We start from the raw sequence: 13440 nt of genomic DNA, 5'->3' as shown, positions 1-13440 counted from the left end.
AACATAGGGGTAATCAGAAGCAGAAAAGTTATTGCATGAGGATATATTGTTTTTTCTTTATTTAACTGTTTTTAGGGGGGTAAAAAGACCCACCGTCATGTGAGAATGCTCAGACACGAAATCTATCCGCCTGAAAATAAGTGTGTGTGTGGGGGGATTTTAACAGAAGGAAGACATAGGGAGAAGACAAAAGCAAAGGAAGATCCTTCAGGGAAACTGAGGGGGAGACTCACCCTTGGCCCAGATGAGCCCCCTTCTCGCCCTAAGGAAGCAGAGGCAGCCAGCAAGGGCAGGCAAGCCCGCTTCTCGGACTCCGTCCGTCCTCGCTCCCACCCACCCACCGCCACGAAGTCCCCAATCGCGCAGCCCAGAATCGCCCTCCCTCAGGGGCAGCAACGACGCCTGGTGTTTCCTGAAACAAGAAGCTCCGCCATGCAATGAAAGCGCCTGGCTCTAGGCTCAGAAAACAACGCGAGCCGAGGTGGCCGTTTCCTCAGCCCTAGCTGCTTTCAGTCCGCTCGGGGAGGAGGGGGGAGGGGGAGGTGGTGGCAGCGGCTCCGTTTCCTCAGCCCTAGCTGCTTTTCAGTCCACTCGGGGGAGGAGGGGGAGGAGGAGGTGGTGGCAGCGGCTCCGTTTCCTCAGCCCTAGCTGCTTTCAGTCCGCTCGGGAGGAGGAGCGGGAGGAGGTGGTGGTGGCAGCGGCTCGCGTTGTTTTCTGGCTCTAGGCTCATGATTGCAGAAAACAACGCGAGCCGCTGCCACCACCTCCTCCTCCCCTTCTCCTCCCAAGCGGACTGAAAGCAGCTAGGCTGGGAAAATGGAGCCGCTGCCACCACCTCTCCTCCCCTTCTCCTCCCGAGCGGACTGAAAGCAAAGCTTAGGGCTGAGGAAACGAAGCCACCTCGGCTCACGTTGTTTTCTGAGCCTAGAGCCAGGCGCTTTCATTGCACAGCAGAGCTTCTTGTTTCAGGAAACACCAGGCGTCGTTGTTGCCCCTGAGGGGGAGGCGATTCTGGGCTGCGCAATTGGGGACTTCGTGGCTTTGGGTGGGTGGGTAGGTGGGAGTGAGGACAGGACGGAGTCCGCTAAACGGGCTTGCCTGCCCTTGCTGGCTGCCTCTGCTCTTAGGGGCGGGGAAGGGGGCTCATCTGGACCAAGGTGAGTCTCCCCTCAGTTTCCCCTGAAGGATCTTCCGTCGCTTTGCCTTCTCCCTATGTCTTTCTCCGTTAAAATCCCCCCCCACATACACACACACTTATTTTCAGGTGGATAGATTTCGTGTCTGAGCATTCTCACATGACAGTGGGTTTCCCCCTAAAAACAGTTAAATAAAGAAAAACAATATATCCTCATGCAAGAACTTTTTTCGATTACCCCTATGCTTATAAGTTGCAAAGGAAACACTTGAAAGGGAAGCGGCTGCCCAGCTCCGGAGCTCCACACCATTTTATTTTCAGAGGGATTTGATCCTGAGTAAGCTGGGGTTTTTTTCAGCACAAACAATGTGCTGAAAACTCAGCTTTATACTCGAGTATACATGGTAATAAATATATATATATATATATATATATATATATATATATATATATATATATATATATATATATAGTGAGTGAGAGAGAGAGAGAGAGAGAGCTTGGACATGTCTGAGCTTGATATGTAACGAATCCAAATTACACAAAGGGAGCTACATAGCCTATATGCAAGAAAAGTAATATATTAAAAAAAAAAAAACAAATTATTAGCCTGTGACTTTGAAGAAGGAGGACTGCAGAAGCTGCAATGGAAAAATGAATGCTTCTTTTTTTCCAGCTTGCAATGCCATGACATTGATGAACATTTCTTAAAAGCATAATTGCTACATATGAGCAATTTAAAGATTGTTAGCAGCAGATTCTAGCCCTCATGATCTGTAAAATATAGTCTTTGTTAATTCTATTAAAATCTAACATGAATGCAAAAAAAAAAAAAGACCTCAATTCAATGGGATTTACTTACTTGTAAGGGTACTTAGGACTTAAGGCATAATTGAGTCAACATTTCTACAAACAACTAAATATAAACCACCACTGAATATAGTGGAACATATACCTGCGTGCATTTTATATAATTTCTTAGCTGTTTTTCAAAATAACCTCAAGAAGCACTACAAAATTAGGCTATTAATAATAAATCTATATATTAAAAACAACATTTTTCTTAGTTAGAATTTTATTATTATTATGAATTATCTAGAATTTAAATATTTCAAACCATATGGACATAAAGGCAATAGCAGCAATGAAAAAGGCAATTAGGAAAAAAAATATAGCACACACAGTATTCAACATTTTGGGCAAAAACACGTAATACTGCAACTTTTATGTTGAAACTCTAACACATATTAGCAGAACAGAGTGGGACTGCTTCCTGATGCAAAAAACATCACTTTTTGAATGCTATTTGATTCTGAAGACAAATGCAATGTATTGCAAAGGCGTTTTATTTTTTTTTCTCGTCTCTATTAGTTTTATAAATAACTCAAGGTGACAAATATACCTATCCTCCTATTTTCCCCATAACAACTTTGTGAGATGATAATAAACAGGGAAAGATATTTGGAGTATTTTATATTATATTTGTAGTCCACCTTTGTTTTTGTGTTCACACTGCTATAGTTAGCTGCTTCTGCCTCCTATTTTCCCCAAAACAACCACCCAGGAAGGCCATTTGAGTTGAGACAGATTGACTGGCCCAACATCATCCAGTGAGCTTTCACTCCTAAGGGAGTGATTATAATCCATTAGTTCTGGCCTAGCCATTTAGACATAAGAAATGACCAACCAGCCATTTTGCTCCTAATACCATATAGGAGAGGGCCCAGCACAGTTGATTCTCCTTCACAATAGTACACATAATTAATATATATATATATATATATATATATATATATATATATATATATATATATATATATATATATATATATAGTATCAATCCAGTTGGGGGAGGGGAATTCTATGACTAAATGGCCTTTGGGTGGTCGCAGCATTTGTGAGACTGGCATGAATGATAAATAATGACAGTGCATGTTTTTACTCCTTGCCTATAGGATTTTTCGTTTAGACTTCATTTTCCCTTAATTTAAATAAGTTAAAGCTCTTTCTTGTCAGCTGTTTCACATCAAAGTATTCTTTATATAGAATGTTCTACACTGGCCCTTGCCACAGAAATAGAATCTGTCATAGTGACAAAAACAACCACAGGACAGCAATGCCTTTAGTTTTTCTATTATATTTTTATTGTTGTTTTGTAAGTCTATCCAATAACTCAGCCACTGTTATTTTGCTAACAAATGAGTCTCTCAGTATAAAGCCAGATGGATTAAAGATATGATAATATGGGTAAAGAAGATAATGTAGTCAAACTCAGAAACTTTCACGCCAAATCTTTAAACATTTTCAATAAGAAATAGTATATGGCACCAAAACACACTTTTTAGCTTTTTAGATTGTATCATATTTACAGACCCAGGGGTGGGATTCAAAAATTTTAACAACCGATTCTGTGGGCGTGGCTTAGGTGGTGGGCATGGCTTGGTGGTCATGCAACTGGGTGGACATGGCTTGGTGATCATGCAACTGGGTGGACATGGCTTGGTGGTCATGTTATTGGCTGGGTGTGGCCAGCTCAATATCACTCACATCGAGGCACTCATCTCCTCACCTGGCCTCTCATGACTGTGGGGATGCTGCAACAATTGTAAATGTGAAAAATGGTCATAAGTCAGTTTTTTCAGTGTCATTGTAACTTTGAATGGTCACTCCACATAAGCAAAGTACCAGCAAAGGAGGGGAAAAGAACTCCAGAGATGTTCCTGAGACCGGAAGTCTAGTCCTGCCAAGAATGTAATAAGGGTTAACGGAGAGGCAGTTTCTGTAAGCAACACCAAAATGTTTCCTTCCTTCCTTCCTTCCTTACAGGATTAGGCCAGTAATTTCTTCTAACAACCAGTTCTCTGAACTGCTTAGAATGTTAACAACTGGTTGTAGCGAATAGGTGCGAACCGGTAGAATCCCACCCCTGAACAGGCCGAACAGTATTTTTGCATTAGTACCAGAAATGACCATATAGTGCTCACATCCCACCTTTTCTTCAACTTATATAAGTTTAAAAGAAAATCACTCAATCAGAAGAAATACATCTTTCTATATACAGTAGGTGGTAAACCTAATACTCTTTCCTTCTTCTATTTCCCCTACAACAGTGCTCTGAAATGACTTGGGCTGAGAGAAAGTGACTGGGCCAAGATCATCCAGCTGGCTTTCATGGCTAAGAGGGGACTAGAACTCATGATCTTTCAGCTTTCAGCTTCTAAGCTGGTGCCTTAACTAAATTAACTGATTTGCCATTTTAGTGTCAGTCCAATTGCTAGACTGCAATGATCTCTTATGTTTGAAATTAAAAGTACCTGCAGGATATTGGGAATAGTCAGAGGACTATGCAAGCGAGCTGGCTTACTTCTTCTTTCTATGCTGACTTCTCAGACTTAAACCATTCCCAGCTGCTATTATTTTCTCTACTAAATATTATTCTTTCTACTTTTCCTGGAATTTCCACAATAGCTAGAATATATAGAATTAGACTGGGGATAATTCAACATACTTTTCAACATACTGTGCCCTTTCAACTCTAAAAGGCTTTCAGCCACATCAGACCTCCCAGCCATAGTTCATTCACACGTTATTTATTATCCCAGGCAAAGTGTAAATACAACAGACCTGTTTCACAAATAAATACTGTGATGGGATCAATAATTAGATGTGGCTACACTCCTTAAAACCCACCCTTGGGTTGGTACATTTTTGTTGGTTCTGAGACACATGGTTATATATCAATAGCATTGAATAACCATGGACATTAATGCCTCAGAAGCCTGCTTAAGACAATCTATTTCACACTATGATTTCCATAAAATGATAAATCCTCTCCTTGGCATATTCAAAACCTCCCATCAAAATCAACAAACCACACAGGTTATTTTTCTACAGAAACAGTTCCAAGAATCTAAACAAGTTTTAGAAAACCATCAGTGTAGAATAGGGAATCTAAGTGCTGCATGAGGTGGTTGCAATGAAGAGAATGATGTCTAGGATAAATGTTTTGGTGAAGGATGGAAGGAAGAGTGGCTGACAAGATCATCCCACCCATTAATACAACCACTCCATTTACTAACCTGGTGACTTTAAACAAAGGGAACAGAGTCCAGGTTTCTTCCCTCCTGCAATTCGCCCGACGCCTGGTTAAGGACAGGAAAGGAGGACATTCAGGAACAAACAAGTTCAGCAGGACATTGGGAGTAGGCAATAGGTTGGGATGAATGGAGATTGTAAGAGATAAATGCATCAGATAAAACATTGATATGGATCTCTTTTTTTAAACAAATATCAGAAAATATTTTTGTTTAAAAACCAAACACGATGAAAAATGGGGAAGGAGAAACAGAAGGGAAGGAGAGAAGTTTTGCATTGCAACAGATAACCCTGGACATTTCTTTTTGTACATGCAGGTGCCTTGCCAGCTACTTCAACAGACAAAGGGTGGGGGGAATACTTCATTCATGAAACTTACCAGCCACTGCAGAGTACAGGAACAGATATCTTGCCTATCTTACGCATAACCTGGTAATATTCTGGCAATCTATATATACAACTGCTTAATTAAAGAACATGAACGGGTGTGTTACAGATGTGGCACCTACAAACTAGAACTTTTGTAAATCTATTCTGGGGCAATGAACACATCTGGTGTACTGGGAACATGCAATAGGTACTCTCACAAGCTGCCGATTTCTTCAAAATGTCAATTGTCCAGAAAGCAAACTAATAAGGTTACTCTGCCCTATAGCTACCAAGATTGGTCTCTACCACTTAAATCTTATTCCATCATTAGGGGCAAAATCAGATTAATCCAATTCCAAAACACTGGGATATAGTTGTTTACCATTACAGTTTCTAAGAGTGCTTCGGGGTTTATGCTTGACTCAGAAAAGTAACTAGATATACCATTTAACTTTAAGGCATATGTTTTATAGCATACTAGCTTCCCATTTATTTTTTTCATGTAAATTACGCCAATGAACGCTTATCTGATCCTATCCTAAAACTTGTGTCTATTCTTTTAAGTGCCGGAAAAGGATTGTAATAGCTATAGCTTTTCTTCGCTCCTTCTTTCACCTATCAGCCTTCCTATCTATTTCTTCAGGATGCTGAACTGTATAACAGCAGATGAAAATATGTATAAGGTACACAGAAGAGCTTCTGATGATTTGAAATGCATAGCAATCAACTCCCTAGTTGGGAATTGGCAACCTAGCAGCCATAATAAAATATTATGAAAATTTCAGACTACCTAGAAAAGGATATGCAAATGAATAGGCCTTATGATTCTAGAATACATTTCATATTTTGTTGGCATTATTAGGCTTGTATATATATATATATATGCTGCGCTTCTAAAACAGAAGACAAAACTTGCAAAATAGAAGGTTTAGTGCAGAATTTGGATTCCCAAGAATTCCAGATGTCATCTACAAATAAAAAAAATTATATAAGTCTGTGAATTATAAAGGTGTGTTTATGCAGTAATTACTGAATAGGTCTCCAGAAATCAGTGAGTTGATTACAGGGATCCCCAAGCAGTCAGCAAGTTTTGGGTTCTTGCATATTTTTTGTACCTTTTTGCTAGTAGGAACTGAATAATTGAACATATCATATACATACATAAATGCATGTATATACACATATACACACATACAATATGTACATATATATACCTAAATACACATAATTAAAAAAGCATTTCTCCTTGACATACCTTTAAAGTTGCACAATTGTCATCTTATCAGAACACTAATTTTCTGCTAAATAAAAATAATTTATTTTCAGTAAATTATAAATAAGAATAAACTATCACAATAAAACTATGATTGCCATTATGGATAGGGTAAAATGTGTTTAGTTCTCATTTGAATAAATACATACCTACTTCCACAGTTCTGAACAATTACATTGCCAGAATACTTTCACAGAGAGACTCTATATTATTCTGAAAGTAGCTGCAGATTTCTTCAATTTTCTCCAATTGGCATGTTTTGCAATTACCATATCCACTTTCCCACAAAGCAAGCACAACCTACATGATGCAAATGAAGTACATCCTCAGAGCCAATATCTATCAACTGTTCTGAATAATGTTGAGAAAACTACCTTGTATGCAGGAACATCCAGACAATTACTTTCTTCCCCAAAGAAATACATCCTCAACTGCACATTCTAACAAGAGTGATGGGATTTTGATACGTAATACTGTCCTGATCTATTTATGGCATTTTTATAGATAAATACACTTTACTGAAGTATTACAAAGTGACATACATTTTATATTTCTAAGATACTGATTATATGTGTTTTTTCCTCTAATGGGAAGTAGCTGAGATCTTGCCTATGGAAGATCTTGTAAATCAGGGCTATCAAATTTGTGGCCCCCATGCAGGATGACTCACACATTGGCCATGCCCATGCCCAGTTTGGCAAAGGGGAACAAAGCCCCAATATGTCACAGGATGATGCCGTGACAACGCGAGTTTGACACCCCTACTGTAAATCATCAGAAGTGACCCTTCTCATCATATTTGAATTTAGATTATCTTCTTCAATCTTCCTTAAGGAAATCTGATTGGACAAGATATTTGGCATTCCAACTCTCAAAATTCATAGGTAGTAAAAGAGAGTGTAACATTCATACAGTATACACACACACATGCACATATACACACACATATTTACACATTCTACCCTAACCAAATATAGAGGAATGCAATGGCTAAGTGGTTAAAGTGCTGAGCTTGTCGATCAGAAGGTCAGCAGTTTGAATCCCTAGCACCACGTAATGGAGTGAGCTCCCGTTTTTTGTCTCAGCTTCTGCCAACCTAGCAGCTCGAAAGTACACAAAAAATGTAAGTAGAAAAATAGAGAGCACTTTGGTGGGAAGGTAACAGCGCTCTGCGTGCCTTCAGCATTTAGTCATGCCAGCCACATGATCACAGAGACATCTTCAGACACTGCTGGCTCTTCAGCTTAGAAATGGAGATGAACACCACCTCTAGAGCCAGAAATGACTAGCACACATGTGCGGGGGAATCTTTACCTTTACCTTTAATATATTATATTGCTGGAAGAAATGATCAAAATAATACAATACAATAGACAGCCTTCCCAAATATGATGCTTTGTAGCATTTGTGAAGAAAGTTATATAGCTTTGGGTCCTCTGTATCAAACAAAAGCCTATGTCTATTATGGATTATATTCTTTTAAATTTAAGCACACACACACACAGAAGTAGAAATTAATAAATGGATAAGATGGAATAATTCAGTATGGATAGATGCCAGATGAAAGATGCTAAAGGGGACTTTATCAAAAAAAAAAAAGTCTCACATCATTTTATGGAATGATAGCATTAAGATCAAAGATATTTTTTTCTGTATTCCAGATATGGAAGTTTGGAACCAGTCTTTTGATGTTGTAATGTGTTACATTTGAGCTTGCGAGTGAAAAATTGGTCTAACTCAGTGTTTCTTAAATTTTCCACTCTCAAAACCCCTTCCCACTTTTAAAAATTATGGAGGACCCCAGAAGAGGTTATATTTATCAAAATTTACAATCTTAACCCATTAGATAGTTAACATGAATAAAATATTTTTCATTTTATACATACATACATACATACATACATACATACATACATATATATCTTTGGTTATCCGGGTTTTCTCCTGCATAAAATTGGAAGTATCTAGGCGACGTTTCAATGAAGTCTCATTCATCATATTCAAGCTTGTGTCTCCGGCTTTGTGCTTCTCGGAGTAATGTGAGCTTGCAGCTGCTTCTTCCTTTTAACTGCTAGTGGGGGTGTGACTTGATTGGGTGGAGGGTTGGCTGTGTTCTGATTGGCTGGGGGTGTGTTCTCATTGGGTGGGGATTTGGCTGTGTTCTCATTGATTGGGGGGTTGGCTGTATTCTCATTGGCTGGGGGTGTGTTCTGTTGGGGCTTGGTTGTGCTCAGGTTAGTCTTAGTTGCCGGGGGATTTGAGCTGGTGAGCTGTGATCCTGTTGTTTGGCTTCACGTTCGTGGTCATGCCACATCTTCATGGTGGGCGTCAGTTCGCTTCACGTATGGCTTGGAGTGGTTTGAAGCGGGTAGTGATGCAGCTGCGGTACATATTTCTGGTAACAGTCAACAAATCAGCAGATGGTCCAGGCTTTGCTTCTCTCCACACTCACACAATATGTTGTTATGTGCCAATACTTATTGGTTTTACACTTAGGCACTCCAACTCTTAACTTATTCAGGGTTCTCCAAGTAATATAAAGGACATCGGATCCTTCAGTCATATCCTCCCTTAATGTCATTCCTTGCTCAATTGTCTCTTTCATCCATCTGTTAATTAGATTTTGTTCTTGCACACCCTCAAGAATGTCTGTTCTTGCCATAAAGCTTTTCTTAGATCTGAGTTGGTATACTTGGCGCATATGTCCATTCGGAGGATGTCAAGGATCATTCTCTTGCTTAATTCTCTTGGCATCTGCTATTATCTCTTTCCTGATTAGGTGGCCAATGCCAGCAAGAGGATATATTTTCAATTGGTGTAGGTTTGAGAAACCTGTCACTAAGTATATTGCTTCATTGATGGCGATATCAAACTTGTTTCTCATGTGCAGATGCATCCCACATGGAGCAGCAGCAGATATAATACATCAATATGCATCACAATCAAAAGCTATATATGGAAAGCAGGCTGCACACCTATGCCGCTTCCCAAGTGAAATCACTACTTTCATTATTGCGGTAAACTCCACTTTAGCATTCCTTGCCTTGTTATATTGTTTATCCTATGTCCTCTGGGGCAATAGATACAGTGAAAGTATCTATTGGGCAGCTATGCAATACCACTTTGACACACCCAGTACTATGTCTCTAATTGGTTAGAATGATTTCCTCAGAGCTACTACTAGTTCCATGTTCTGTTTCTTGTTTTAACAATTCCTCGCTCCATTGATTACAGAAGAGATGCCATTCTTTGATTAATTTAGTTAGAATACAGCTGGATCATGGTTTGTTTGTTTTTAATGTAATTTCCTAATGAAGGTTTTCTTCATAAAAATGCAGCTGTTTCCAGAAATCCTTCTGAGTTATTTTATTACTTTTTTCCCCTTCTCTGCAGGCATATTCTGCTGCTTAATGTTATTCCCACAGCCTTCAGCCTTGTTTGGTTTCAGTAGCTTATGTTGAATTTAGAATGTCTCCTTGATGTGACCCCCCCCCCTCCCACTTCTCATAATGCAAGAAAAAGAAGAAAAAAATGATTCGGTTGAAAAGAACCCCCATGCAGAAAGAAAAATTAGCCATGTTAATTTTTCACAAAGAGTACTTTGTTCATTTGTTTTAACAATAATTTATGCTGAATTATTTACATAGTGTTTATTTACACATCCACTGCTAGTCCCCAGCAAACAGGGAATCTGAAGATTACGCATTGTTTATAACTATACAAAGCCTGAAATATTTTGGGAATACAGCTAATAAATTATTTAGCCATGAACCTGTAATAATAATTCATCATTTACCTCTTGCAAGAGAACAATTCAATGAAAGTGGGATGTGCAAAACAAGGTGGATTAACCCTCAGACTCAGTTTCTGATTAAGAGCTGACATAAGGCTCTTGGTAGCTGACTCAGCTGAAGGCAGGATTCCCACAGAGTCTTCTTTAATAAGATTTATTGAAACATTAAGGAATAAAGCTACAAAACTTCTAGCAACTGGATTATGTTCATTTTAGAACTCCATTTATCTTTCACATCATTAGGGTGGATATTTTCTTTTCTCAATGTCTTTCCTGTGAACCAGTGAGCTTAATTTCACTTTTCCCAGCTAACTGAGGGAAGTATAAGTGTTGTTTTATAGAGTCTAAACAGCTTGAATGGGTGGGACTCTGACACAATGAACTTCTGGATCAAATCTGTTACTGGCCATTATGCTAGTGGAACAAGAAAAGAAATGGCTACTTTACTCTAACATTTGAAGAATGCAACCCCTCTATTTTAATATAAACCGTGTAAAAATACTGAAAGTGGCAAATAAGGACTACACCAGAACTAACCTCCTTTTGAACCCAGGATATATTTTACTCATTTTACCCTATGGAAAAAAAAAATACAGAATGGTCACTGCCCAAGTTGCCATGTTCAGCTGGAAGTAGAAAGCACTTAATCAAAAACGAAAGGAAAGACTTGAATCTTTGAGATGAGTTCACACAACATATGAAGTCACAAGTTATAGTATTAGCTACACACATTGCTGCTTATAACCCATGATTAATAACCGGGCACAGCCATTGCCTAAGATCCCTGCCTTTTCAAACACCTGATTGGCCGATAAGAAAGAATGTAAACAATTGTTGAAGATATACCTAAACAATTGGGGAAATAATTAAATTGTCCATGTTACAATAGCTGCTTAGTAATTTGTAATGGGATTGGAAATCGTACATTCCATGTAGCTCAGATTTCTACCGCTGAATACCAGCATTATTTGAGCAATATTTCACCTATGCTGAGCCACATGCTGCACACATATGCTGAGTCACATATCCTACACATATGTCTTTGGCTTCCTGCTAAACAGCTGCAGCAAATTTTACATTGCAGACCCAGGAAATTTTGAGCCTTGTCGTATTTCATTATGCAGACTGGAACAAACTGTCAAACAATTAAAGGGACATTTACGGTTTAATCTGGGCCAGGGTTAAACCACAAAACTGAAGTCAATTCATGGGCTGAGCCCCAAATACATGAAAGAACAGAGATGTGTTTCTAAACATGCAGAGTGCCTTTCGCTCACCACTGAGTATCTGCAACAAGCCCCTCATACATCTGGGAATAGGGGCCAGTATGATATCTCTTCTGGAAGACTCCTCGTCAGAAGACGAAGAAGAACTGGACATGCCACAGGCTTTGCACGGCTCAGGGACAGATGTGCCACAGGCTCCACACGGCGCAGCTCCAGGCTCAGACCACCAGGAGGCAGGTCGTCCCTCTCCTGGGTCAGAAGGAGAAGCCGAAGCTCCACCAAGCCCTAGGGAACATAGGCATTTGCAGGTTCAGTACCACAGATGCAGCACACATCCAAGAACAGGTCTCCTGTACAAGAGTGGAGCCACAGTCACAAGGAAGAATTACTTCTGTTGGATGTAATGGCCAGCACTGGGACATGGCAAAGACTACAGATGAAAAGAATGCTTTTGAATATTTAGTGACCAAAACAGCCATTCTACTTGCTTACTTGACAACATAGTCATTCCAAAGGCTTTGGTAGAAGGGATAATGTTTTCAGGTCTACCACTGTTAACATTGTGAACAGGGGATGAAAAACTATATTACAAATAATGTATTACTATCATCTTTCTTTCTTTTAAATCACACCTGTTTATCATTGCAAAAATCAGTTTGATGTAAGGTTAAACACCTGAGCCAGAAACCAGGTGATGGTGGCATCCAGTCCTACATCCACAGCGTGAACTCTGCTGGGTGACTTTAAGCCAGACATTTTCTCTCAGTTCTAGGAAGAAGTTTGGCATTGCCAAACTACTGCTGAAAACACTGCCACAAAAACTGTATCCAGGCATTTGCCAGGAGTCAACACTGATTCCAAAATGCACACACACACGTACAAAACCACTTTCTTTAAAAGAAAAACATATGATGTGAATTATAAAGAATGGAATCTCAGCATATCAACAGAGAAACATCAGCCAACTTGTACACCTGTTTTAAAACAGACTTTTGTCTACCTCATTCATATGTTCCTTAGCATTTTAATTTATGCACTTTGGTTAGAAAGTTGGTTTTTATGTGTTACCTCATTTTTGCATTTTTATTGTGTTTTATTTTTAAATATAATCAATTTACTTCTTCTGGATCTATGAACCACTCCAAAAACATATGCTAGTGGTGGCCATATAAATCCAATAATAAATAATTTTTGCCCTCTGTGTTTATCAGTGACTTTTGGTTCTTGCAGGAAGCAGATTCTTTTAGTTCTGAAATCTATAGATTAAATATTTTAAGAAAAGGTAATCTTTTAAATAAGTGTCAAAAGACATTTCTGAAATCTATGAAAATTCTGAAAGGCACAAAATGTAGTAATGCTTGTACATCCTACAGTATTTGTAGGCAGCAGAAAGGATGCCTTTCTACAATTAAGGCTTCATTGCGAAAATTGGTTGGAAAATGGCATGGCAACTCTGAGAGAATTAACTAGAAGAATGTTGATTTTTTTCCCCCTCCTTCGTCAGGAAAGTGGAGGGGAGAGAAGATTCTCAGTAGCATTGTCCTTGAGC

General features: G+C 39.1%; 1 protein-coding gene across 12 annotated transcripts in view; it reads right to left on the bottom strand.

Moving 5' to 3' along the window:
* The window catches only part of SRCIN1 (SRC kinase signaling inhibitor 1), a 267852-nt gene extending 255700 nt beyond the window's left edge, over positions 1 to 12152 (bottom strand). For 7 of the 12 annotated variants that reach the window (XM_087916500.1, XM_087916502.1, XM_087916504.1 and 4 more), the window contains exon 1: positions 11943 to 12152. In XM_087916500.1, the coding sequence (XP_087772626.1) occupies positions 11943 to 12045 (103 nt within the window). In that variant the 5' untranslated portion in view covers positions 12046 to 12152. The remainder of the gene's footprint in view (positions 1 to 11942) is intronic. The other 5 variants (XM_087916507.1, XM_087916501.1, XM_087916509.1 and 2 more) reach the window with 1 other exon arrangement.
* Between the last annotated feature and the right edge of the window lie 1288 nt (positions 12153 to 13440).

Source organism: Pseudonaja textilis, chromosome Z (genome assembly GCF_049901715.1).
Source record: "Pseudonaja textilis isolate UNSWEBS1 chromosome Z, rPseTex1.2, whole genome shotgun sequence".
Classification (NCBI taxonomy): domain Eukaryota; kingdom Metazoa; phylum Chordata; class Lepidosauria; order Squamata; family Elapidae; genus Pseudonaja; species Pseudonaja textilis.
The sequence above is the reverse complement of the archived record's forward strand: the minus strand, read 5'-3'. Positions and strand labels throughout refer to the sequence as shown.